Here is a 27,928-nt window from a genome sequence, read left to right as displayed (position 1 = left end):
AGGGAGGAAGGAAGGAAGGAAGGAAGGAAGGAAGGAAGGAAGGAAGGAAGGAAGGAAGGAAGGAAGGAAGGAAGGAAGGAAGGAAGGAAGGAAGGAAGGAAGGAAGGAAGGAAGGAAGGAAGGAAGGAAGGAAGGAAGGAAGGAAGGAAGGAAGGAAGGAAGGAAGGAAGGAAGGAAGGAAGGAAGGAAGGAAGGAAGGAAGGAAGGAAGGAAGGAAGGAAGGAAGGAAGGAAGGAAGGAAGGAAGGAAGGAAGGAAGGAAGGAAGGAAGGAAGGAAGGAAGGAAGGAAGGAAGGAAGGAAGGAAGGAAGGAAGGAAGGAAGGAAGGAAGGAAGGAAGGAAAAGGGGAAAGAAGAGGCAAGGAGAGAAGGAAGGAAAAAAGAGAAGGGAAGAGGGAAGAAGGAAAAGTGAGAATGAAGAGGGAAGGAGGGAAGGGAGGAAAAGGGGAAAGAAGAGACAAGGAGAGAAGGAAGGAAAAAAGAGAAGGGAAGAGGGAAGAAGGAAAAGGAAGAAGGAAAAGTGAGAATGAAGAGGGAAGGAGGGAAGGGAGGAAAATGAAGAAGGAAGAGCAGGAAGGAAGAGGGAAGGAGGGAAGGGAGGGCATGCAGTTGCCCAGTGAGCCCGCTGCCCCTCAGGACCCCCAGCTTCCCTCTCTCCGGGTGACCTCCCTGCAGAGCGGGGCTGGCAGCCGCCCTCCCCACGGCCGGGGGGCTGCGCCGGGCTCCGCGCGGGGCCTCGGGGCCTTGCGGGGCAGATGGTTTCGTTCCCCCCGGTTCGTGCCAGGTTTCAGCCTCATGCTGTTATTTTGTTCTCCTGGAACGAGACTGGTGTTGCTTCCCAGAGAGGCCCTATTAGGACAAAAAGAAAATCCTGTGAATAGGCGTAACAGGGCACCAGGAGGGATAGGTCTTAAATGTATTTTAATATGAGCAGGGCATTGTGTGTAATTCAGCGCTCATCATCGTTTAGTCAAAGAGTTATGGCAGTGATTGGGAATGAATAGAGGGACATAATGGATACATGTGGCGTTTGCTCATTATATTCAAGTTAGTCCAACTCCTCTGTGGAAACTGTTCAACTTTCTCTCCCTTTAGCCTGTCATAGTGAAATAATACAGACATTGGTTCCTCGAATGGGATAGCCTGCCATGCTATTATATTTCTACAGCTAACGAGGGCTTCATAAGCCTTTGATACAGCCTGATCTTTGAAACCTTTCCAAATCTCCTCAAGCTTATGCTAAATCCTATTTGGAACTATTTTTTTTTTTTTCCTTTTTTTTTTTTTTTTTTTTTTTTTTTTCCTCCTCGCCTGCTAGTGCCCCAGGCTTAAGAAACCCGGGCGGTGACATGCATACTAAAGCATGCGGGGACACCTCCTGAAAGGCGACTTACGGCGCTGATCACAGGCTCTCACGCGAGTAACACACCACTCCGCGCCCGCAGCTGAATGCCGCCAACACCCCTCCCCCCCCCCCAAAACACCCACCCACCCCCCACACACACACCCCCCCCCCACTGCTCCCCTACCCACCCCCGGCCCCGCCGCTCGCTAATCCGCGCCCGCCGCCGCCGCCCCGCGCCCGCGCACCCACCCGCGCCCGCGGGGCGCCCCACGCCACGGCCACGGCACCTGTCCTGACCCAGACCCCGACCCGCGGCAAAACCCACCAACCCCGCCGCGCGCGTTTTATTCCGCGCTCAGCTCCGCGGCCGCGCCTCCGGTGAAAGAGAGAGAAAAAAAAAAAAAAAAAAAAAAAAACACGGGAGGGGGACGGAAGAAAGCGAGCGAGAAAGAGGAAAAAAAAAAAAAAAAAAAAAGAAAAAAAGAAAGGGGGGGGAAGGAATAAAGCCGAGGGGGGGGGGGGAAAGGGGGGAAAAACCCCAAACCCCGGAGAGTTAAAGGCAACAAAAGCGAGCGCCCCGCGCCCCGCGCCCCGCGCCCCGCGCCCCCGCCCCCGCTCCCGCCGGCGCCGCCCCGGCCCGGGGCCCGCCGGGGGGCCGCCCGCCGCCCGCGCGCCGCCGCCTCCCATTGGCTCCGCCGGCCGCTCATTTGCATACCGCCGTCTATTAAAGGGCGGTGCGGAGGCGCGGCGGGGCGCAGGCGGCGGCGGAGGGTGTGCGGAGCCGCACCCCGCTCCCGCGCGTCCCTTCCGCGTATCCCCCCCCCACACACACATCCCACCCCGCGCATCGTGGCCATGAGCCCCCTGCGGCTGCTGGCCACCGCCTGCCTGCTGGCCCTGTCCCGCGGCAAGACGGTGAGGTACCGCACCGACGAGGAAGGGGCGGTGGGCACGGTGATCGGCACGCTGGCCGACGAGATGCCGGTGAAGGCGCCGGGGGAGATGAGCTTCCGCCTGATGCGGCAGTTCAGCAACAGCTCGCTGGTGCGGGTGCGGGAGGAGGACGGGCAGCTGAGCGTCGGCGAAGCCGGGCTGGACCGGGAGCGGCTGTGCGGGCAGGCCCCGCAGTGCGTGCTGGCCTTCGACGTGGTGAGCTGCTGGCGGGAGCGCTACCGGCTGGTGCACGTGGAGCTGGAGGTGCGCGACATCAACGACCACGCGCCGCGCTTCCCCCGCGCCCAGATGGCACTGGAGGTGTCGGAGAGCGCCGCGCCCGGCACCCGCCTCCCGCTGGAGGTGGCTGTGGACGAGGACGTGGGCTCCAACTCCATCCAGAGCTTCCAGGTCTCCCTCAACAGCCACTTCGGCGTGGAAGCGCAAACGCGGGCGGATGGGGCACGCTGCGCCGACCTGGTGCTGCTCCAGGAGCTGGACCGCGAGCGCCAGCCGTCCTACACGCTGGAGCTGGTGGCCAAGGACGGCGGCAGCCCGGCGCGCTCGGGCACGGCCACCGTGCACGTCCGCGTCCTCGATGCCAACGACAACAGCCCTGCCTTCGCCCAGGGCTCGGTCACGGTGGAGCTGCCCGAGGACGCGCCGCCCGGCTCCCTGCTGCTCGACCTGGACGCCGCCGACCCCGACGAAGGCCCCAACGGCGAGGTGGTGTACGCCTTCAGCAGCCAGGTCCCCCCCGAGGCCCGGCGGCTCTTCCGCCTCGACCCGCGCTCGGGCCGCCTCACGCTGGAAGCCGCCGTGGACTACGAGCGCGCCCGCACCTACGAGCTGGACGTACGCGCCCAGGACCGGGGCGCCAGCCCCCGCGCCGCCACCTGCACCGTCGTCGTGCGCCTCACCGACGTCAACGACAACGCGCCGCGCATCAGCATCAGCGCCCTCCGGGGAGCCGCCAGCGCTGCCGGTGTGGCCTACGTCAGCGAGGCGGCGGCCAGCGAGAGCTTCGTGGCCCTCGTCAGCGCCTCGGACCGCGACTCGGGCGCCAACGGGCAGGTGCGCTGCAGCCTCCGCGGCCACGACCACTTCGCCCTGCAGCGCGCCTACGAGGACAGCTACATGATCGTCACCACGGCGGCGCTGGACCGCGAGCGCATCCCCGAGTATAACCTCACCGTGGTGGCCGAGGACCTGGGCTCGCCCCCCTTCAAGACCGTCCGCCAGTACACGGTGCGGGTGAGCGATGAGAATGACAACGCGCCGCTCTTCGCCAAGCCCCTCTACGAGGTGGCCGTGGCAGAGAACAACCCCCCAGGCGCCTACATCACCACTGTGGTGGCCCGCGACCCCGATCTTGGTCATAACGGTAAGGTCACCTACCGTCTGCTGGAGACACAGGTCATGGGGGCCCCCATCTCCACCTACGTCTCGGTGGACCCCGCCACTGGGGCCATCTATGCCCTCAGGACGTTCAACTATGAGATCCTCAAGCAGCTGGACCTGAGGATCCAGGCCACTGATGGAGGCTCCCCGCAGCTCTCCAGCAGCACCCTGGTCAAAGTGAGGATGGTGGACCAGAACGACAACCCTCCCGTCATCATCCACCCGGTGCTCACCAACGGGACGGTGGAAATCGGCGTGTCCAGCAAGACCTCCCGTGACACCCTGGTGGCCCAGATCAAAGCTCGAGACGCAGATGATGGGGCCAATGCCGAGCTCACTTTTGCGTTCCTGGAAGAGCCCCAGCAGGACCTTTTCACCATCAACCCAAGTACTGGGGACATCGTGCTGAGGGGTGACCTCTCCGAAGAGCTGGGACAGCTGTTCAAGGTCATCCTCACTGTGACAGACAATGGCAGACCCCCCCTGGCCACAACTGCCACCGTCAACTTCCTGGTGACCGCCACTGCTCCTTCCAGTATCCAGGAGATAGCCAAGCCCAGCTCCTGGGAAGGAAAGGCTTTGCAGTGGGACATCCCTCTGATCGTGATCATCGTCCTGGCAGGCAGCTGCACCCTCCTCCTGGTGGCTATCATCACCATCGCCACCACCTGCAACAGGCGCAAGAAGGGGAACGAGATCAAAAACAACACTTCTTTGAAGGAGCAGATAGACATCTCCCACCTGGAGAAGGGCCGGCAGGAGGAGGGCAGCCAGAGGGGGAACGTGTTTGAGGTACGAACCTTTCCCAGCAAAACCTCTTTCACCAGCCCCGACCCTTCTCCAGCTGCCGAAGAGATCTCCACCACTGAGAGCGGCAGCGACAGCGCTTGCCTCTACGAGGGTCAGAAGAGGCTGAGAGGACCGAGCGGGGAGGTAAGGTCCCACCGCAGGGAAGCGGGGGGAGAGGGCGGGGGGGTGTCTTGGAGGCTACGAATCGCAGAGGTGCAGGTCTGATCTTGATTTGCCCTTCCCCACTTCCCTCTCTCATGTCTCCTTTGATTCCCCCCCCCACCCCAGCAGGGTTTCGCTGCCCCTCCGAGCTATGGCAAGGAACCTGCTCCCCCCGTGGCCATTTGGAAGGGGCACTCGTTCAACACCATCTCCGGCCGAGAGGCAGAGAAGTTCAGCGGCAAAGACAGCGGCAAAGGCGACAGCGATTTTAACGACAGTGACTCGGATATCAGCGGAGATGCCCTGAAGAAAGATCTCATCACGCACATGCAGAACGGTAAGGGCTCAGCCCCTGCTCCCCGCTGGCCCCTCGGACAGACGGACGAGCGGGCGGGGGGAGGTGGAGGGAGGGACCCACCCCTGGGGCACGGTGATTAGGCAGGGCAGCTGATGGGGGAAACCAAACGCTGCGTGGCTCAAACTGTCCATCTCTTCTTAGCAGGCTGCTAGATGCTGGTTCCTCTCTGCTCGGAGCACCCAGCACAGATTAGCAGGTGCTGGAAGTACCGTAGGATTGAGGGGGTTTTCCTCCCCAAAATGCTTCCCTTAAAGTTAGGATTGTGAGGAGTGTCCCTAGCAAAACAGCATAACCCTCCCAAGCATGTCTTTTCATCGTGCCGTAGAGCATCACCTCCCAACTCCCACTGTCAGTGCGTTGAATCATCCCGTGACTGATAACTCTGAGGATTACGAGTGGTGTGGATTTATTTATTCCTGCAGTAACAACAGGTTTCTCCTCTCTCTCTCTCTCTCACTCTCTCTCTTTAGGTCTGTGGGCGTGCACGGCCGAGTGCAAGATCCTGGGCCACTCGGACCGCTGCTGGAGCCCCTCCTGCGGCCGAGCCAACCCTCACCCCCCTCCCCACCCTTCAGCACCCCTCTCCACCTTCTGCAAAAGCACATCCTTGCCCAGGGATCCCCTTCGCAGGGACAACTTTTATCAAGCCCAGCTGCCCAAAACAGTGGGGCTTCAGAGCGTCTACGAGAAAGTGCTGCACAGGGACTTTGACCGGACGATCACGCTCCTCTCCCCGCCGCGCCCCGCACGGCTCCCTGACCTTCAGGAGATTGGGGTGCCCCTCTACCCAGCCCCCTCGACTAGATACCTGGGACCCCAGACTGACACGGCTGAGAAAGTGTAGCCCAACACGCTCCCCACCCGAGTACACACGTCCCTGCGCGCACACAACTAGGTCACTCCTGAGAGCCTTTAAGTTATTGACCAGATCCGGTGTTGTACGTGTAAATATGCAAGATGTGCCTTAAAAATGAAGTTGTTGGGAAAGATTTCCAATCACGTTGGTACTGTTTGATATTTGCAAACAAAAAAAAATTGTTTGTAGTTAATGTAATTTTTATGAAATGTGCAGTATTTAAATTTATTTTTTTTTCATGTTTTCTACATTGTTTTTTTTTTGCTTTTGGTTCACCCATGGCCTGCCTTTTTTGTAGTGTTTTTAACCTGTACATTGTGTAATGTAATGTTTGTACATAATGAAAATTGGTTATATTTTTATATAATAAAAGCTTAAAAAATGGGAATTCTTGCCAAAGGAACTGTCTGAAAGACACGATAATAATAATTAATAATATCCTGACTATGTAGAACCTTGTAAGGGAAATTCCTCTTTCACGGTGTAATAATAACCTAGCAACCCAGTGTACTGAGAAGTTTGCCTTGCCAAATGTGACTTGTATTTCTTGAGTCTGTGGTCAACTTAAATGTTATTTAATTGCCTTTGGTTCCTGTAATCTGTGTCACTGATAAACACTAATAAAGGTTTTGTGATGTGTCAGAGCGATCTGTTCATGGATTTCATGCTTCAGAGCATAGAGGTCTTTACAGGTCAACAAAAGTATTTTGTGCAGAGAAATGCAGTGGGGAGGAGCATGAATGATGCTACTTTTAGTCTTGCCCATCCTTCGTCTCCAGCAATACCTTACTGGAGGTTTAGCTCTAGAGATTTTAATGATGGGTTGCAGGATGGGAGGGAGGGCTGTGAGACAGAGCTGGCCTTTGCTTTTTCACTACCTTGTCTGAGCTCTTCCAGCTTGATCCTTCACTGGCGGGAAGCGGTGTAATTTGAGTGAAGCAAATGAAGCTACATCCATCAACTGAAGTGTTCATGCTGTGAAAATATCTTTGCATCAGCAGATACTCGAGCACTTTGCTTTCTGATCTGGCTGAGACATTGATTTGAGTCAAGCTGCATAGGTGTGTGCTTATATGTTTATCCCTTGTTAAGGCAGCTTTACTAAAGAACGGTAACTTGCATTTGTGCACAAATATTTATACATCAAGAGAGATAGATAGGTTTGTATTTGTGCATAAACCGCAAAGAACAGATGTTGATTATGTTGAGATTGTGATACATACTTTGTCTTCTCCCAGAAATGACAGTCCTAAAAAAAATCATATAGTTTTGAAATTCCCTCCCTTCAAGCTAAAAGCAGATCTCAAATCAATCTGCTGAAATCAGATATAGAACATTTAATGAAACAAACTGAAGCACGAGAGTTTCTTCCTGTGTTAAAAAAAACAATGCTTGTACCAGAGATAACACTTTTATTGGAGTTTTAATATTAGGTTTCACTTTTCCAAAAGGCAGAACTGCCCCTCACTTGGAGTATATAACTTCACATTTTGTACAAATCAATAATCCAGAAATTTTTACATGGTAAAGCTTTTGGTTTTTATCATGAATTCTTCAATTATCTGTCTAATTAAGATGGTACATTGTACTGGTTTTGGCTGGAGAAGAGTTAATTTTTTTTTTTTGTAGTATTTGGCATGGGGCTGTTTTAGATTTGTGCTGGAAACAATGCTGATAATACAGGAATGTTTTAGTTACTGCAGAGCAGTGCTTACACAGAGTCAAGGTCCTTTCTGCTTCTCACCCCATCCCACCAGTGAGCAGGCTGGGGGTGCACAAGAAATTGGGAGGGGACACAGCCGGGACAGCTGACCCCAACTGACCAAAGGGATATTCCATACCGTATGGTGTGCTCAGCATATAAAGGTGGGGAAAGAAGAAAGAAGAAAGAAGCAGGGGGGTGTTCTGAGTGGTGGCGTTTGTCTCCCCAAGTCACCGTTGCGTGTGATGGAGCCCTGCTTTCCTGGAGATGGCTGAACACCTGCCCACCGGTGGGAGGTGGTGAATGAATTCCTTGGTTTGCTTTGCTTGCCTGAGTGGCTTTTGCTTTACCTATTAAACCGCCTTTATCTCAGCCTGCAAGTTTTCTCACTTTTACTCTTCCGATTCTCTCCCCCATCACACCAGGGGGAGTGAGCGAGCGACTGGGTGGTGCTTCGTTGCTGCCCAGAGTTAAACCATGACATACATATATATAGAAGTTGGCTCACAAAGAAAATATAAAGCTTTCTTAGACATAAACAAGGCCCCGTTAGACTCTGTGTCTCAAAATGTAAGTAGAAATCAGTACCCCACCTGCATATCCCTTAACCAACAGAAACTCCCTTTTTCCTCCAACTTCCAGCTTTCTCTAGCCCACATAGCAAGAGTGGCAAAGCCTGACCAAGTTTTTAGGCACACACGGTCTGAGTTTTAACAGGGGCTTCATAAAAGCCGCTGTGTGAAGATTTGTGGTGGTCAGAGAGCTTCAGAGGCTGCACTTGAAGGGAATTGAAATCAGGTTGATGCAAGACTCAACTGGGAAGCAACGTCTGTGATATAGCTTTTATGGTCAGAAAAACAGGTGAGTGTTTCTGGCAGTTCATCTAAGCATGGCAGTAAAAATCATGATGCATCTAATGAACTAAGAGGGTTGTCTTGGTTAAATTTAGAGCTGAAGTTGGGACTGAAGGGTGGGTACTGAGAAGGAAGGCTGGAAGCTTCCCTGCCAGCTAATCATCAGTGATGCAGAGCAGCAAGCCTGCATGTGAAGTAATTAGTCATAAATCAGAATGCGAGGAGGGAAAAGCTCTCCGTCAAAAAAGCAGGGCAGTCTGATGAGCTGCTTCTTCCTCATCTCGTTCAAAAGCTTGGGTTACAGACCACGGCATCTCCGCAGCATGTCCCTAGGCTCTCCTGGAAGAGGCTGGCAGGAGGTAACTGCAGCCAAAGGGCAGTTCATCATGTTGGGTTGAGGTGCTGAACTCGCACTGTTGCCTGCAACAGAGCCTGTGTGCTTCTGTGGATGGCTCGATGCTCCTCACTGCTTAACCAGGAGTTTGAGCCACCCCAACGTAAGGCAGTCTTGAAGTGAGGGGAGAAGAAAGTCACCCATTCCCATTCCCAAAGCAGCTTTCAGCAGCAAGCAACTACAGTCTCACTGGGGTCGGGGATCTGTCTGTTCTGGGGTCCTACATGCTGCCAGTAAAATGTGGGATTCATCTACTCAGCATTTAAATCTGAGCCCATCGCCTTGCAGAGACTCTCTGGTTAGTGGAAAGTTACAGACCTCTTCCGAGAGCTTTTCATCGTGGCTTGGAGACAGGCAATGGGCGCAGCTCAGAGGCATCACTGAAGCTCCTGATCCTTGCCTATAAGTTAAGGCAGCAGCCCAAACTCCTTTAACTTTTAGATGACTGAAATTAGGTGAGGGAAATCCCCAAACTCCATCAGATAAGAGCACATATCATCCAAAGTGCAGATGAGTGGGGGGGGGAGCCCAAGGCTTAGCTCCTGGGCTGGGCCCCTTGAATCAAACAATTGCTCCATCAATGCTATTTCACTGGTGTATGTCCTAGGGTTTTTTTTCTTTTAGTTTTTGATTAACATAACTGAGATTGTTGCTAACATACTTCGGAAATTAATGCAGACCTATCGATTAAATTCCATTTATTTGACAAGCATGGTGTGGCATCAGACCTGCGTGTGTGTGGCAGACGAGACCATGGGGCCACACAACCTCTCTGTCCCAGAGATCTGCCTTCTCCTGCCTGCCTTTCCCCTGCTCAGGAGGCAGAGGTGAGGAGGGGGCACAGGGACACAGGACTGGAGGCTGCACTCTTTCACTGAGCCAGCATTAATTCTGTGGCCCAAACTGGCTACAGAAACTGGAGATCGCAAAAGCCCTAACACCAAGCTTGAGCCTGCTCCTGCAGAAGTTTCTGGTAGTCACCTACAACGGAGCAAAACACCCTCAGCTCCCTTCATAGTCAGTGGAGAGAAGTAGGTACTTTGGGGGCACAAATCAGCTCCTCCTGAACCAGCCAGCTAAAATAGGTTTGGTATATTGAGCTAAGAAGACCCCATCCCTCCCTACGTGCAACCTGCAGTGGCAGTAGGTGCTTGCACTGTGAACATCCAACATTTGGTGAAACAAATCTTATCCCATGTGCTTTCAAAAACCACCAGGTACTTTGCTCTTAGCAATCGCCCTGAGACCATCTGATCTGAGCATACTGACGGTGTGACAAAATGAGAGAGCTGTAATCAAAGTAGGCTAAGTGAAGATGAAGATACCTGCTAACATCAAGCCAGGCCATTGGAGACCAGCAGACTCACAACCATGCGTCAGTGTCCAGTTTCTCTGTCATCAAGGGAGAGGACTAAAACAGCACACACACAGAAGTGGGTAATTCCCACAGTCTCTTTTCCAGGTGTACCTGCACAGCCATTAAGATATAGCTTCAATACCCAGGACACACAGGAGTGATGCTACAGCAGCACAGCCATGAAATGCCTTGTCTCCTGAGTGCCCCAGAGATGCTCTAGGACTGTGGGCTTGCAACTGCCAACCCGGAGACCTTAGGCAGACATCTAAATCTGTTTTGACTGTCAATAAATTAAATTAATTTTCCCAAACTTGAGTCTGTTTTGCCTGTGATGGTAATTGGCAAGGGATTTCTCTGTATCTACCTCGACCCATGAGCTTCTTCATCTGATTTTCTCCCCCTGTCCTTCGGAGGAGGGGGAGTGAGTGAGCAGCTGGGTGGGGGTAGCCAGAGGCTGCTGATCAAAGTCAACCCACCATGCACACAAAGGAAACAAGATCCCAGAGATGTCTTCTGTGATACTTTTTTTTTGCTAAAGTATCACATGCCATGGTGCCTGTTGAGGGTTAAAAGCCAGGGAGATGCATCCTGTTGTGATCCATAGTCTTAAGCAGGGTGAATGTGCTGGATGCCAGATGTGGAGGCTGCCTCCTACCCATTCTCCCCTGCCAGGTGACTACCTACGTCAGAGCCCACCACCATGTCCACTTTCCAGCTACCTCCAACCATGAAACAGTTGACTCACAGTTTACAGGTGTTTCTTAAATGAAGGTATTGGGCCTCAGCAATAAGGTTTTATGGTCACATTTGTCCTCTCAGTTAGCTGAACGCCATGAAATTTGGGTGTTTCTGTCCCAACATGAGCACAGGTGGCTGCAAGAACTCCCAGTTCCCACCATGGCAAAGCCACCGCTAGGCTTTCTTCTGGATCTAAAGTGGACGCACAGTGGGAACAGCCTTTACACTCGCCACGGATAGATGGGCACCAACACCTTCACAGCTTCCCAGGGTTTCAGGGTGAATGGCCCAATGCTTGGGGAAAGAAATGACATTTTTCCCTGCAGCTGTTTGCCAGGCAGCCCCTATACATCTTTACAACCCAGCTCCTGGGACCCTTCTCACACCTGCCTGCTAGCTGTAGCTTTCTTCCAGAGTGATGACCCCTGGCCCTGCCTGGGTTGGATGCTTTGCAGATGGTTGCTGTAACCCCAGCCATGTGCTCCATCCCCTCAGGATCAAGCAGCTCACTGGAGAACAACCAGCCCAAAGAGCCCTGCAGAAAAGACCTCCCTTTCCCCGCAGGCTCATGCTCTGTGTAGAAATAATCCTTTTAGTTAAAGAAAAGTGGCTCAGGGATAACTTGAGTTGCTCCTGCAGGAAGAGGGGAGTTTTGCAGGAGGTCAGCAGAGTCCATGGTGATGGACAACTTTGTAAAACTCTGTTGGAGGAACAGAGCGACACAAAGAGAATAAGGAAGGGCAACATTTTCCTCCCTTCACCTGGAAAACTATTCTCCCTCCCACTCACAGTGAGAGGAAGACAGAAAAAGCAGGGGGTCTGGGAAGACAGGAGAGAGGGACCCACATGATGTGGGACTAAGCTGTCTAGAGGCTGCAAACACACAATGGTTTTGGAGGACAATCCCCAGTAAAATAACTGATTTCATTATGTACAGAGGATCCTAGCTTAATTCATCCTCTCTTTTCATTCAAAACATGTCCACTGGATTTGGAAGAAATTCAAGAATCTCGACCTTCCAAAAATCCTACAGCAGACACTAAGAGCAAGTTCAGTGGACAACTAGCTAGAGAATAGCATGAAAAGGCATCTCCGCAGATCAAGATCTTGAAATTGCTTTTGTCTACAACTTTGTTACCTCCTGAATCTCTGCATGTGGGACAACTGTGCATTTGTGTGTGACCCCTGAATGGGGGCATCCCATCCCCAGCTCTTTGCTGTGGCTCCCGAAAAAAAATTCATCGAGGTCTCCTCCCTCCCCAAAGTTTAATTTCAGTGCCGTACCAAAGACATTCCTCCTCCCTCCCTTGGGGGCTAGACCACCTCAAAAATGGGATTCAGCCAGGGCTGGCAGCCTGCTGTGACCTTTGCCTGTTTGACTAATGCAGGTTAACAAGAGATATGAGATACTTCCAAACACACAGCTTGGCAGGATGTTAATTAAAACAGAGTAACACTACCCCTACTATTTTCAGGGCCACAGCTCAGAGCATTTTATGCATGCCCGGGAGGTAAAGGAACGCGTTCAAGGCCACACAACACATCTGTGAGAGAGCTGGGACACCAAATGCTTTTTGTTTATGTATCAGCGTACAACCTGGCATATATGATGAATCAAGGACAAGACCAGATGGACGCACCAGAGAACAGTGGCATGAGAGGGCAGAAAAATTGCTTCCAATCACTTTGTTTGAAAGGGAAAGAGCATCTTGTCTCCATCCTCTTTCATCCACACCAGCAGCAAACCATCACTGTCCCAATCACCTTTGTAAAGGTCCCCATGGTCCCTCTCTCCTCTGTCAGATGATAACAAAGAGCTTCTATCTATTACTGCCAAAATCATGGCTCCTTTGGACCCTAGTGGATAAGGAATTGTCTGGATGGTCGCACTCAAAGAGTTGCGGTCAATGGCTCAATGCCCAAGTGAAGAGCAGCGACAAGTGGCGTTCCTCAGGGGTTGGTGATGGGACTGGTGCTGTTTAACATCTTTGTTGGCAACATGGACAGTGGGATGGAGTGCACCCTCGGCAAGTCTGCCAATGGCACCAAGCTGTGTGGTGCAGTCAATATGCTGGAAGGAAGGGATGCCATCCAGAGGGACCTTGACAGGATGGAGAGATGGGCCCATGCAAACATCATGAAGTTCAGCAAGACCAAGTGGAAGGTCCTGTACCTGGTTTGGGGCGATCCCAAGCACAAATACAGGCTGGGCAAAGAGTGGATTGAGAGAAGCCCTGCAGGGAAGGAGTGTTGGTGGGTGGAAAACTATGAGCCAGCAATGTGCACTCACAGCCCAGAAAGCCAGCCGTGTCCTGGGCTGGATCGAGAGAACCGTGACTAGTAGGTCAAGGGAGGTGATTCTCCCCCTGTACTCCACTGTCATGAGACCCCACCTGCAGTTCTATGTCCAGCCCTGGGGCCTGTTCAAGCAGGTCCAGAGGAGGCCACAGAAACAATCAGGGGGCTGGAGCACCTCGCCTATGAGGACAGGCTGAGAGAGTTGGAGTGGGTTAACCTGGAGAAGAGAAAGCTCCAGGGAGACCTTTACAGTGGGCTTCCAGTACTTAAAGGGACCTAAAGGAAAGATGAGGAGGGACTCTATCAGGGAATGGAGTGGTAAGACAAGGGGTAATAGTTCTAAACTGAAAGAGGGTAGATTTAAATTAGATACTGTCGACGTTTGAGCTTACTCAGAAGCTAAATGCCCCGCAGCCGCTCACCCACCCTCCCCCCACTTGGGAATGAGGAGGGAATCGGAGGGGCAAAGGGAGACTCGCGGGTTGAGATAAAAAGAGTTTAACAACAGTAACAGAACAACACGCTGACAGCAATATCAACAGGTAACGTACCATACAGCTGCTCACCTCCCACCGACCAACACCCACCTGCTCCCGGCCAGCGATCCCCAACACACAGGCCCCACAGCCACACTCCCAGAAGTGAGAGCCCCTCCTGGCCCACTCCTGCCTTTATATAGTGAGCACAGTGTCACATGACATGGACTATCGGCCAATCGGGGCCCAGCCCTCCAGCTGTGCTCCCCCCGCCCCCGCACACAGGTGAGGGCACTGGGCCCTGGGGAGCCCCTGGGGTCTCAGGGGGCTGCAGCTCCTCCCGCTGCCAGACCAAGGGGAGCTCTAGTCCAGCCCCAACCAGGACAGATACAAAGAAGAAATTCTTCACAGTGAGGGTGGTGAGACACCGGAACAGGCTGCCCAGAAAACTTGTGGCTGCCCCCTCCCTGGAAGGGTGCAAGGCCGGGTTGAACGGGGCTTTGAGCAACCTGATCGAGTGGGAGGTGTCCTTGCCCGTGGTGGGGGGGTTGGAACTAGATGATCTTTAAGGTCCCTTCCAATCCAAACTTTTCTATGATTCTATGATGCCCAGGGTTCTGCTTCATTTTACGACCCTGACATGATCTGGGTTTTCTTAGCAGTTATTTATTTTTATTTATTTACATGCATAAACTGATTATCCATGTAACAACTTTAATCAATTATCTGTGGCAGAGAACTTATCTGCAACTTAATTAGCAAAGTTCTTCCCTGACCTAGCAATATCTGATTGCATCATATAAGAGCTTAACTTTGAAATGGCAACACAGTTCATTAAAAATAACTAATAGCTGCAGGGTTTAAAGATGTAAATGTTAATTTTCTTAATGAGAAAAAAAAAGGCATGCAGACTCTACCTGTCTATATTCATTATACTGTGTCCACATGGGATGACTCACATTTGCAAAACTCAGGTTTAATTAACATGCTTATTTTTACAATGGTATTTCTCATTATAATAAATTAAATGTTTAAACAGCCAGTGCAAACATTTTGATCCAAGACAAAAATGCTTGCACAGTACTAGTTTAAGCATTTAATTTATTATAATCCTTTCCATAACAAATGCCTTAGAAGTTGATTTTTTCGCTGTGAAAGGCTATTAGTATTATTTCCTCTGGTAATGTTTAATCCAAGACAATCAAAAATGTAAGGCGTGAACAAAATTGGACTGGAAGCAATGATGATAAATGAGATAGTGAAGGAATCTGCCTCCGCCGGTAGCTGCGCCGGAGCCTGCAGCTGGTGCCAGCTCTGCGGCGAATCTGCACCCCGGCAGCCCGCGTTGTCATTAGGAGCTGATGATACACAAATTAATCAAAGCGCATTGACTAATCCAAAGAGCGTTTGGTCCCCGCCGAGAGCGTTTATCCTGACCCCATCCACTGCCCCCCCCCCCCCCGGTGCAACCGGGGTGTGGGGTGTGTGGGGGGGTGGTTTCTTAAGGGCTCCTTCCAGTCGGAGTTTACTTTCTTTTAAGCCAACCCTCTGGCATGTCCCGGCTGGGGAGGGGGGATGGATGTGGGTCCTGAGGGGGAAAAGCCCCCCGCATCTCCCGGCCGCTGCCGCCGGCTCCAGCCGGGGTCACCGCTAGATGGGGGTGCGGGTCCGGCCATCCCCAAAACTGGGGCTGGGAGTGGGTGGAGGGGGCGGGGGGGGGGGGGGGGAGGGCACCTCAGATTGGAGAAACATCAGTCCTAAGTGGAAGCAGCTGACACAGGAGACTCCAGGATCCTGCATCGTGAAAGCGGAGCAGGAGGGGTTTATGCTAAAACCATCATGTCTTGTAAGATTTAGGAGCTCTCTGGTTAACGTAGCTCCTTCTTTTTTGTGGAGTTTCCAGCCTGGTCATTGGTATGGGACAGAATGCTCAGCAATGAAATAAGCAGTCACTTTACCCCCACTACAGCAAAGTTCAGCTGCTAATTTCTAAAAAGCTAAAAATCTCCTGGCCCGGCTCCTGTGTGGCCAGGGTCCTGAGGGCACGCCAGGGAAAGGTGGGTGTACTTATCCCCTTGGCATAAACTCACTGAAGAACATGTTGCTCCCAGAAGGGATGCCGGCTGAGAGGGCTCCATCAGCTCCCGTGCTGGCCCGGGACTGGGCCGGGACAGCCGGGCATAGCAAGGCAGGCCAGGGGCTCCCCAAGGGCACGGGGAGAGCAGGAAGGGATGCTCAGCCTGGGTGGGAGCTGGGAGCCAGCTTCCTTCTGGACTTTCCCCGAGTTTGTGCCCCAGGGAGACATCTCCCGCACCTCCTGGGGAGAAATTTCCACCTTTAAGCTGGAGCCGTGTCTTCTGGAAGAAATGGGCCAGGAGGTAAATTCAAAGTGGAATCAGGTGAGACAAGCCCAAGTGTTCAAACCCCCCAGGGCAACTAGGAAAACACAAGGCAATGAGCCGCCTGGAATGGGGACAGTCATGCAAGAACCCGCTGTGAGTCCCCGGCGTAAAGCCACTGACAATCCCTGCCACTATCTCATCCTTGCACCCAGGAAAGCTCCCACCCTGTTTTGGTGGCCTGGATCTGATGTTGAATAACCGTAGCTGTACAGGATATTTCGGTGATGCTGAAAAGTCAGTCTGTAAGTCACTCCAGTTTAGTACATAATTCAAAAGTATATAATTTGAATTAATAAATAAAGCTCTTTAGGGGATCTCATTACACTGTGAAGAACATTAGCAAAATACAAGTTGTTAAGCAGTTTAGCCAGCTGACAAGCTAGAAATCAGCCGATGGTCCAGGCTGAGCAAAATCAGCAAAGGAGAAGAGAAATCTCTCCTGGATTTACCTCCGACGAATGACCATGACAGTGATTTTTCAAAAAAATGGGCATTAAAACATTCACAGACAAATTACCATGTCTCCCCAAACCACTGAATTAAATTCAGGGGTTGCTTACAGTCTAACAAACGTCCTGCCAGAAGGCACCCATTTATTTTTCATTGCTTGCTGTTTGACAAATTGCTGTGTTCACAAAAACTTAGCGGATTAATAAACTGATCCCACTGCTTAACTAATTGTGAAAAGCCAAAAAGTTATTTGAGTAGTAGTACTATGGTCATTACAAAAATATCCACTGACTTTGGAAAATTGAGAGCACAACATTTTTACCTCAGAGGGCAGCTTTATGTAGGTCACAAAGTGCCTTGGGTATTTCTTAGAGTCCTTGAGTTTATTCATGTATTATTTCCTCGGATATTCAGTATATTTTTCCAGCAGGCAAGAAACTGGGTCTTCTGTGTACGAGTTTCATCTGCTCAAAATGTGAAAAAATATAGATCCCCTTAGCACATTCTGCTACAGTAGAAGCAAAGTGTAAAAGAAAAATTCCAAATATGTAGATTTAAAAATAAAAACACAGAACTCTTACCTCCCTAAAAGGAATGTGAAGCAAAAAAACCTTGGGCTACAGATAGGTCTAGACTTTAATTGTCGAGTTGCCTAAGAAGAATTGTTGGCCTGAGGTCATTTTAATCAGGTTGCATGTCAGCTTGCAAAATCTCCAAATTAGCTTACAGCTCGGGGAGAGAAAGATGTTTTTCTTTCCTGAAGAACACAAACAGATTGTTGTGACATGTTCTCAGTCATCATGACAGATCAGATCCCTGCTTTGTGCTGCGAGCCAGGAAAGAAGTCAGCCGCTTCTCCAGCTCCTTCGGAGATTTGGGCATCTCCCAATTTGCCAGAGCTGGGGATGGAGTTTATAGAAATCCTTCTGAAAGTGAGGCTTATATGCAAAGACTCTGATAAAAAAGATTGACCTTAATTGGGAAGCAAGTTTCTTTCACATTTTTTTAACAACCTCCAGGCCTTCCTAGCAGTCTGATGAAAGAGAAGTTGTGAAAAGAAACAATCTGTATTTATGCAGCAGGAACTATCATATCCTGAGCTGCACGGAGAATGACAAGGAACCGACTCATCCTTTTAAAAAAAGGATTAATTTACCATTTTCTTCCCGAGTTTGTAAAAAGTAAGGCTGTGGGTGGTTTTCAAAACAGGCTGAGTACTTTACTTAGCTTTACGGCAGGCTCCGTGCCTGTGTGAGACCCTGCGCGTTGCAGTGGAGGAGCTGACCTGGGGTGCTGTCACTCCCAGGGTGCCCTCAGCCCGTGTGTCCAGTTCAGTCCCTTGGCTCTAGCACATTTGGATGCTTTTTTCTTTTTACTTCTCCATGTTCAGTTTTTCATCTGCATCAGTAAATGGCTGCAACAGGATCGCAGAGGGAAGAGGAAACAGGGGGACAGGAGCTGGGGTGGTGATTTGGTTTCATCTCGATGGACTAGCAGGAAGAGAGGCAAGTGTAGATTCATGACAACTGGCTGATAGTGGGACACATCTCACTTATCTGGTGACCCCCAAAGGTCTGCATCTGAACTAGTAACCAGCAGTGTCTTGTTCACAGGAAAGGGGAAAGAAATAGATGTCTCCAAATGGCGGTTCCTCCAACTTCTAGCTGCTACCTCTTTCTCTTTACTAGTTTAGGCACCTTATTTAGGGAAAAATTATCTATCTGTCCCTGGTAGTGACTGAGGGCTCAGTATTGCCTGCAGCTGGGAAAGGACTCAGGCAGCAGCAGGAGCCCTCCCCTGGGAGCCTGGCATGCCACAAACAGGCGAATGCCTGGGCAAAGATGGACCTGGGACCATTTTGCCAAAACAGGAGAGGATGCGATGTGCAACAGGCACTTGCGCGTTCCCCACGAAGGATCCATGCTGAGTAGTTGACATGAGACCCCCCGGACCTTTAAAACTGGATGGGACAAGATAACGGGGGGAAATCTTTGTTGGGACAACCCCTGGCAGCAGGGGAAGAGACTATATTTCCCCATCCCTGCTTTTTCCTTCTTCGATTCTGCAAGCCAAGAGAAGTCACAGCCGTATGTCTCTGCCAGTTTCTTTCTCCCAAAGGCCTCCATGCTGACAGCAGAAAAATATTCGTCTTCCGTGTTGTAGAAGTTTGAGGACTTTTTTTTCTTTTGTTCCCTGGCTCCCTTCCATTAGCCCTGGTGGGACCCAGGGCAAGGCAGCAGTGCCACACAACCCAGATGTCAGCAAACCGTTAATCCCGAGGGACAGAGCCCTGGGGTGAGATCCCTGCTGCAACCTCTCCAATTAGACGGCTTGCCTCCTGCTTTGCCTCTGCTTTAGCCATTTTGGACCTAACATATTTTATTGTTCAGCCTCCTAGTTAAATGGCTGGGAAGCTTTGAATGTAAGCACGCAGAGATTACTGGTTCAATAATAGAGTCGGGCACATTGGCTTTACTTCGTTCTGCTAATAAAGCTGCAAAATAAAGCTCTTGACTCTTCTTTCATCAGCATCAGCCCCATGAGGCTCTCCCATGTCTCGCCTGGTGATTAGAGCAGAGGGCTGGGAACACAAGTCTGGAGCTCAGCCCTTAATGAGCCACCCATTCAGCATGTTTCACTTGGGGATCTTGACCTCCTTGCACCTCAGCCAACTCAGCTGTAAAACTGGCTGAAGGATGGACCTCGTGGAAACCAGCCACCGTGCCCCAGTTGAGCCTTGAGTCCAGATTTCATGGGTAAACACAAAATAAAAATCAACAACAGTTTGAATCTGCAGTGACCCGGCTCAAATACCACGAGGACGTCAGGCCTTGCCAGTGTAAACAGCGTCGGTCTCTGGGGTCCCCCATTACAGTGTCAGAGCAAATCTAAGTAGTGTCCTTGCAATTTGTGCTGCAGGGAAAAAAAAAAAATAAATAAAGGTGCTGCAGACACCAGTAGAGACAAGGCAACGTGGTGCCAGCTCCAGTACCCAGGTACATCAGTATCTGCAGCACCAAGTAGTGCTGGGAAAACCTGGGTGGTATCTGCCCATCAGGTGGGATTTGGTCCCCCAGCTGTGGGGAGCAGGGTCCCCATTACTCTCTAAATCTCTGAGCCGCGAGACAGCCCACAGCCCATCCCTTCTCCAGGAAGGCTCCTCATGGAGAAACCAGCATGAATCATGTCGAGGACAGGAAAGCCCTAGTGCTGCCTCACACGAAGTTCAAAACGTTCCCAACCTGTCCCACAGCCAGGATGGCTGCAGTTGCTGGCACCTCTGTTAGCACTCATTGCTCAGTGTAACAGAAGGAGGTGAAAGGAGGAGCTCATGTGTGGTACAGCTTGTTTGCTGTCTAACACCTTCTAGGAACGATGGGGATGCTGAAGAGAAGTCCTGCCTCAGCCATCTAGCCCTGTGCAACACACACACACGTCTACTCCCATGAAACACAGCGGTTCCTCTCAAAGCTGAGAACAATCGAGAGATTTTTTTCCCTTTTTAAATGGGAGGTTGCAGGTCAGGCTCGGAGGTGGCATGGAGGAGCCAGAGCTGCCAAGCTGGCACTTCATAGGGGAACAGTGAAGAAGGGAGAGGCACCATCCTTCGGGATTTCAGCGGTGTGGGGTCAGCCTTGCGTGTGCTGTTTGTCACAGCAGGCTTAGTAAAACGGAACAAGAAACTGATTTCAGGCAGAGCAAGAACACTGGGGTAACACAGTCAATTCAGTCCTGTGGCATGGACATTTGCTCCCACGCCTTCTCTGCACCTCCTCATACAGTCCTCTGCTGTGCAGCCATGTGGAGATGAGACTCGGGAACCAGAAAGCTCTTCCTTGGACATCAGCAAGAGTCCCAGCTGTACTTCACATATCTCAACATTATCCCACCTTGCACCATGCAGCCATACCCAACCACGCACAGGCTTGGAAAGGGCTGAGGTTGAGAACTGCCTTACAAAGCCTCCTCCATACCAGGTACCTACTACTTAGAGTCCCAGTTGCCCTACAAAGTGCCCTTTCGTGACTGGTAACTTGTAGGTGTGGAAAAGAGGCCATCACGAGGCATCTTTTGGAGTTGAGAAGGTGGGTATTTGCATGGTGTTTCCACTGTACAGCGTGCTGGGGTCAGTGCGGGTGGCTGGGTGTGAGCCCAGACCTTCAGCGTATAATGGACATCTCTGTTCTAGTGTAAGGATCATTTCGCTGAGCATTTTCCATCCCTTGAGGAAAATATGCTACCAGGCTTTAAATAGTTTAACAAATCACATTACAGTCAAACCCAAGCCGATCTTTAAAATGCATTATCCTCAGAAAGCGAGAGAAATGCTCAGTGCTTTATGCCTTCCTCCGACCTCTTTGCACATTAGCTAGTTCATCCCATGAGAGACCACCCAGCTGCATCTCGACCACGGAGCAAAGGCTATGCCAGTCACCTCCATCTTTAAAACCAGTATTGCCACAGCTGGGCACCAGGTTTCTTGAGAGCTGAAAAGCGCAGGCAGTGGGGGAACAAAGCTCTTTTCAGCAGCCCAAGCTTGCACGGAGGACATCGTTCCCACAGAGCCGTTTGCTGGTCTCGGCCAGGAAGGGTGGGCTTCCCTTATGGCAACGGGATGCTGTGGGGCAGCTGCAACCACCTCCTTGCAGGAGGGGGGAGTCATGTGTGGTCACGACCAGGAAGAAGTTTGGTTTTCCGTGGGCAGAGGCAAGGAAATAAGCTACCCTGGATATCTCCTCTGGGACACTGAGGCCATGTATGGTGAAGACCTTCCAAGAGAGGAAAGCAGAGCAGCTGCGAGGTGGTTCTCTCCGCCGAGCGTAATCCTGCAGAGCATTTATCTAGCTCTCTGAAAGCTAACTCTTCTTCTTCTTCCCCCAATACAACCCCCAAAACTGCCTGGAGGCAAGTCCTTACTGTCTCTGCCAGACTGTGTGAGGACAGGCAGGCAGCTTGAAGCACCAGCTGGAAGGTCTGTCAGCAAGAAGAAAGCTTTGCCAGCAGGGCTCAGGAAAAGGCCAAGCCCATCTTCAGCCTTCCCTGGCGTCCCCCCAGCCCCACAGTGGGGCTGGGCCTTGCCCCTGCACTTGCAAGACCCCGTGGAGCACAAACGGGTGGACAGAGGCCACTGCCACCTCCTCTTCAATCAGTCTGGTGTCCTGCGGTGGTGGTTTCCAGCTCCTCAGCTCTCCCCCACGCAGTGCATGGCCCAGAGCAGGTCGGCTGTAACACGTGGAACTTAATTTGACAGTTCCCCCTTTTAGGATTAGGGAACTCCATGGAAATGACTGCTCATGGCACCGTGGGGCAAGCCCTGAGAAACCAGGCTCTTCCCAGGAGATCAGGATCCCTTGTCTCCACCTCACCTGGCCTCCAGGTTCATGGGCTGCCATTCCTCCCTCCATCCCTCGCTCTTCCAGGCTGTCCAAGGTGAAAGGTCCCCAGCTTTTTTCATGTTATTTCTCAAATATTTTCTCCCCTCAGCAGTCCGCACCGGACACACATGAGGACCCTGTTGTCCCAGGCTTACGAAATCACATCTTTGTGAAGGAGGTTTGGCCTCAGTCAGGGCAAAATTACTATCGCTGTTGTTGCTAGAGCTTGATTTCATAAGGAAAGACATGGAGGGAGGACAGCGAGTGCCCTGAAATTACGATTGCTCTTGGTCTCTCTTTACCCTATCTTTTATCTCTCAGGAAAATATTTATCCAAGTGGTCCATGGCTCCAGATGGGCCATGACACTGTGTGCTGGATTTTCCAGCAAGAAATTACCCATTTTCTCTACCGTGTTCCACCCTAAGCACAGAGATTCTCAGAGGGAATGCAGCTCTCACAGCCTTCAGTGGGGAACAGAGAGGCCCTGGACCACCTCGATGGACATGTCGTAGTCTCCACGGTCATTTCTGAGGGCCACTCATCTAAAGAAAAGGAATGTGAAGCTACAAAAAAAAAAAAAATCAATGCAGCACTAAAATTTTGCAGAAGACAAGAATGTTTATTGGTTCTTGCACTCTCCCAGGTTTAGTTTCTTAAATCTGATGTGAGGGAGGTTTTTTTGGAAGAATTTTTTTTTTAAAGTAGAGATCTGAATCCAGGGGAAGAGTATTATAGATTGGATCAAAAAAAAGCCTGATGTAAGAGGCTAAATGAAAGAACAGAGCGTAGGTGAATAAGGATTAAACTTGCTGGAATCAACCCATGCAAATGTCTCACTAAGGTAATGAAAGCAAAAAAAAAAAAAAAAAGTTTAAAGTGTTATCAGAAGAGTGAGTAAAATATACATTTCAAGAGATTGGATTTGTGAAAAACATTCTGGCACTGCAGGCACCTCCGGGACAATCTCATTGGAAATATTATCTAAAATCAGGACATGAAATTATTAGAACAGAGCGTAGATTGAAAAAAAAGGAATATAGTTGATTCATGGATGATTTGGGATGAAGGGAAAAAAAAAAAAAAAAGGCCAGGCTCGGCCTTTGCTACAAAGCCAAAGGAAACTTAGCAGATTACAGATTTCTCATCAAAGTGTAAAGAAGCCTCTGGGAAAGAACAGATTGATGCTACCAAGTTGTTTAAGATAATAACTACCTCCAAAGCACAAAGCTGTGGTTGGAGGTTAAGGAAGAAAGTAGCCGATGAGCAATTTACACAGAATAGCTATGAAAGAGACCACGTTGTTAAAGGTAGGAATGAAAGAACATAATGACGGCTAGTTATTTTATTTTATTTCTTTAATTCAAGGAAAACAGAAGGCACAGCCACTAGCTAAATTAAGAAGCATAAGATGAAGACATATGGATAGATGGGATTCAGCCCTGGGGAAAAACAAATCAGCATTTAGTGTCCTGGGGTGAGGAAGATCAAACTGCGATAGGCCACATGTCCTCATCCGACCTCAGGAGAGAAGAAGAAGGATTCGGGATGGGCGAGGTCCTGCACTGAGCATGTTTTGGGCCATCCTCTCCAGTGGGGCCAGCTCAGTCTCGCCGTTTTGTCCTGCTGGGGACGCACCCCAGGCGGAGCAAACGGGGATCCCCATCTTCTCCAGAGAGCAGCACCAGAGCAAGGGGTGTTGCAGGGCTTTCCAGGGAGAATTTCACAGCCCACCGGGAAAAACAATGGGTTTGGTGTTTGAAATGTCATGTGTTGCTCGTCAAAGAAGGGAGGATGGTGTCAGCAGACCCCACACACAGGATGGGGGGGAGAGGAGGAAAAACAAGCATCCCAGGGGCACCACAACGTCCAGGACCACTGCAAAGATGAGGGCTGGGGTGATGACATACATACGTGGTCTTTCATCCTTTGATCTTGATGCCAGCAAGAATCCTTAGAGTTCCTCAAAATCCTCAGGCTGTCATGGATTACATACCTGTATTGGGTTTGCGTGGCAAGGTTTTGGAAGTGGGAGGGAGGGGTTGGGGGAGAGGGGGCACGACAGGGCGGGGGGCTTCTATGGGAAGCTGCCAGAAGCTTCCCCCATGTCCGACAGAGCCAACGCCAGCCAAGATGGACCCACCGCTGGCCAAGGCTGAGCCCATCGGTGATGGTGGTAGTGCCTCTGTGATAATGTATTTAAGAAGGGGAAAGAGAAAACTGCACAACTGCAGCCAGAGAGGAGTGATAATATGTGAGAGAAACAACTCTGCAGACACCAGGGTCAGTGAGGAAGGAGGGGGAGGAGGTGCTCCAGGCACCGGAGCAGATTCCCCTGCAGCCCCTGGTGAAGACCACGGTGAGGCAGGCTGTGCCCCTGCAGCCCGTGGGGGTCCGTGGTGGAGCTGATACCCACCTGCAGCCCGTGGAGGACCCCACGCTGGAGCAGGGGGATGTGCTCGAAGGATGCTGTGACCCTGTGGGATGCCCACACTGGAGCAGGCTCCTGGCAGGACCCGTGGAGAGAGGAGCCCACGCTGGAGCAGGTTTGCTGGCAGGACTTGTGACCCCGTGGGGTTCCACACTGGAGCAGTCTGTTCCACCCCATGGAAGGAATCCCCCACTGGAGCAGTTCGTGAAGAACTGCAGCCCATGTGAAGGAATCCCGTTGGAGAAGTCCATGGAGGACTGTCTCCCGTGGGAGGGACCCCACGCTGGAGCAGGGGAAGAGTGTGAGGAGTCCTCCCCCTGAGGAGGAAGGAGCAGCAGAGACAATGTGTGATGAACTGACCGCAACCCCCATTCCCTGTCCCCCTGTGCCACTCAGGGGGAGGAGGCAGAGAAATCAGGAGCAAAGCTGAGCCTGTGATGAAAGGAAAGGTGGGGGGAAGGTGCTTTTAAGATTTAGTTTTGTTTCTCATTACCTTACTCTGATTTCACTGGTAATAAATTAAACTAATTTCCCCAAGTCGAGTCTGTTTTGACCGCGACGGTAATTGGTGAGTGATCTCTCCCTGTCCTTATCTCAACTCGTGAGCCTTTCATTATATTTTCTCTCCCCTGTGCTGCTGAGGAGGGGGAGTGATAGAGCGGCTTTGGTGGGCACCTGGCACCCAACCAGGGTCAACCCACCACAGTATCAAAGCCAGAGTTTTGTTTTTCTGTAGGACTTTTTCCCCTAAAGGACTTTGGTTATTTTGAAGAGACGTCAAGTAAATGGGACCTGAATCAGAACCGTGTTATGGTGGTGTAAACCCATGGAAAAGCAGAGCAGTGAATCAGGTGCCTGGTCTCAGTAGTCCTCACAAATTTCAGTTCAGGCCATCACAGAGTTCAAATAACTATTTGAGACACTTAGAAAATGAAAATAAAATGCATATGACACCACAAGAAACTTATAGAAAGGCGCACAGCATCACCAAACCCTTCTCATTTTTAATATTTCCATTTCTCCTTCTAAACTTTTTCTTTAAACTGAAAAATAACAAGAAAATGTGCTTCCTTGAGACAAGCCGCTACTATCAGCTAAGCAACCTCACATTCATTGTAGCACTCCAAGTACTCTGGAATGCTTTTCAGCCCAGAGGATAATAGTATTAGACGACCAGAAAGGCTGTCCTGTAAAAGACTGTTATTAAGATTTCCAGTCTCAGAAGTTGGTTTAATCCAGCTGAGCACACACATGTTATTTAGAGAGGAGGCTGAGCTCAGACAGTAGTATCATCGTCATCTTTATTGCAAATTAAGAATTCAGCTGGTGAAAGGCAAGTCATGTTTTTTTTTGTCCTAAGCCCTGCAAACACTGGCGGTTGCACTTGTCTTTGCGCTCCACAGCAAGTGTCTGGAGCTGCTGAATGCTGAGCTGTTTGTATGGATCTGCATCTGTCCGAAAAAATCCTGTTTTCTCTCTTGTCACCTAATCAGTCAAATGGCAGAATACGTGCTCGCCACACCCTCCAAGGAAAACAGATATGTGCCCATACAAAAGGCAAAGTATAAGAGTAGGGGTTAACTAGCGGTGGTAAGCTGCAAACTGTGTAACAGGAACAATTTTTTTCTCTTCTGCCTGCTTGAAGTTTCATGCCGCTCTTCCTCTGCCCGTGGAACAAAGGAATAAGAGGCAGCGGTGCTCTGAGCTGGGGGAAAAAAAAAAAAAAAAAAATCTGAGATTGTTCCCTGCATGAGAAAAATACATTTGGAGGATTACCCAGAGGATTTGTACCTTGACTTGAGGAGAGACCGCTGCACAGATTCTCTCCCAGGGTTTGGGCAGAACGGCTCCCTCCTGAAGGAGCGACTCTCCCACCCGCACCTCCCCGAGCGAGCAGGACCCCTCTCACGTCCCAGCCCGCTGAGGGCCGGCAGCCGGGCGCCCAGCCCCGCGGGTCGGCTGTTGGCTGCCACCGTTGCTCGGGCTCTGCCCGAGCCGAAACCTGCCTGGGCACCTCTGCCCCATCAGTAGGGTGGGGATGAGCCCTCCTACCCCGTCCCCGGGGTGATAATGCACGTCACCACACAGCACCTGGGAGTGGAGGTCGCCTCCAGCACAGGTGTATTGATCACACCTGTTAGTTCTTGAATGGATGGTGTCTTTGCTAACGCTCCTCTTCAACACCCTCAGCCGCTCTTTTGCTAGCCAAAATGGCACAGGCTTCATCTGCCCTTCCATTTGCACCCCAGGGAAGGGACCACCGGGCACTTGGGTGGGTACTGGGATGGGGGGACAGCTGCTCCCCCCACTTCAGTCGCAAGGAAGCAGCTCAAACAAGCGAACCCCTGCGAGGCAAGCGCTCCCTCCCTGGCACGTTTTCCCATGGGAGACGAGCTCAGGGGCCTTAAATAAATCTGTCTTTTTAAAGCAGCGATGCTAAATGGAAGTTTGAGATCAAAGGCTGGGATTCTCACATTTCGCCAAGATAGACATATCCATTCACAAGATTTTTGGTGTAACAAAATACTTGCTAATGAAGAGGATCATAATCTTATTATTAGCCCCAACCTACAACTGTATGTCATTCGAGAGCAGGCTAGAATATGCCCTAGTTTAGGAAGTTGCACAGTAGGCTTCGCTTTTGATTTAATGAGCTGTGATTGTGTTTATTTTCAGCAGAAACTATGCCTGTTAAATTTTTGTTAAAGGTCTGATTGTTAACGACAGTAATCGACGGGAAGGATGAATTTGGGTTGAAGGGAAGGAAAATGGGGATCACGTCTCTGGGATTCAGTCCCCAAGCACAAGGGCGCAAGGAAATCGGTGGGGCCTGAGGTTTTTTTTCCGTGTTTGCATTGCTTGATGATGGTTTTTAAGCTATTGGTGACATCAGTGAGGGGATTCAGACATAAAAACCAAGAAAGATTTTTGCAGTTCTGGAGTGGGGCGCAGAGGAGAGGCAAGTGTAGGAAATCAATTGCAGGGGCCAAACCTGCCTCTTGAGGGCATGCAGAGCTGGGACGAGCAGTGGTGATGGGCTGGCCTCTGCTGTCAAGATCCCAGAAGGTGATGGGGGGACACGTCAGTAGTGTGCCACAACTGAGCAAGGAGACACAGAGCTGCCAGACAAGCAAAATGGGAAAGAGAGGGGAAGAGAAATACAAACAGCGACGCACGCTTTAGAAAAAAAAAACAAAAAAAAAAATTGCTACAGCAGAGCTGGTTAACATAGGCACCGCTCGATGGGGCCCCACATGGCAGCGTCTCCCCAGTTTAACAGCCCCCCCCTCCAGTGCCATTGCCTGTCTGGGTAACTGGAGCTGGGCCACTGAGCGAGCAGGGCAGGGCAGGGCACAACCCAGACATCCCCCCCACACACACATTCTTTTTGCAGTTGATATCTTTTTTCTCTGCTTCCAGCCTTAATAAAGGATAGTCCGCCCCGTGTTTGATAACGTTAGCCCCAAAGGGGTCCAGCACTGATTATTTTCCAGCATTGAAGAGTGCACACACGGGTGTGTATGTGTGGGCAGGAGATCCATACGGTACACGAAGGAAACACATATGTGGATGGACACACAGACAGCCACACATAGCCAGTCGTAGCCCC

General features: G+C 51.0%; 1 protein-coding gene across 2 annotated transcripts; it reads left to right on the top strand.

Moving 5' to 3' along the window:
• The first annotated feature begins 2,114 nt into the window (after positions 1-2,114).
• On the top strand, positions 2,115-6,487 carry PCDH8 (protocadherin 8). Of its 2 annotated transcripts, none has more exons than XM_042806260.1 (3): positions 2,115-4,610; positions 4,758-4,965; positions 5,457-6,487. In XM_042806260.1, the coding sequence occupies exons 1-3, from the start codon at positions 2,199-2,201 to the stop codon at positions 5,828-5,830; spliced, it is 2,994 nt and encodes a 997-aa protein (XP_042662194.1). In that variant the 5' UTR covers positions 2,115-2,198; the 3' UTR covers positions 5,831-6,487. The 2 variants fall into 2 exon arrangements, with proteins under 2 accessions (XP_042662194.1, XP_042662193.1); XM_042806259.1 differs by having other exon boundaries at positions 4,755-4,965.
• The last annotated feature ends 21,441 nt before the right edge of the window (positions 6,488-27,928 follow it).

The sequence above is a fragment of the Tyto alba genome, unplaced genomic scaffold (assembly GCF_018691265.1).
Source record: "Tyto alba isolate M040663 unplaced genomic scaffold, T.alba_DEE_v4.0 Super-Scaffold_45, whole genome shotgun sequence".
Lineage (NCBI taxonomy): Eukaryota > Metazoa > Chordata > Aves > Strigiformes > Tytonidae > Tyto > Tyto alba.
This window is presented reverse-complemented; position numbering and strand designations above follow the sequence as displayed.

Excerpts from the sequence above, each read along its gene's own strand:
- PCDH8 (XM_042806259.1), top strand. The coding sequence starts at position 2,199 with ATGAGCCCCCTGCGGCTGCTGGCCACCGCCTGCCTGCTGGCCCTGTCC. Across the intron at positions 4,611-4,754 it reads TGAGAGGACCGAGCGGGGAG|CAGGGTTTCGCTGCCCCTCC; the intron begins GTAAGGTCCCAC and ends CCCCCACCCCAG. Across the intron at positions 4,966-5,456 it reads CATCACGCACATGCAGAACG|GTCTGTGGGCGTGCACGGCC; the intron begins GTAAGGGCTCAG and ends CTCTCTCTTTAG.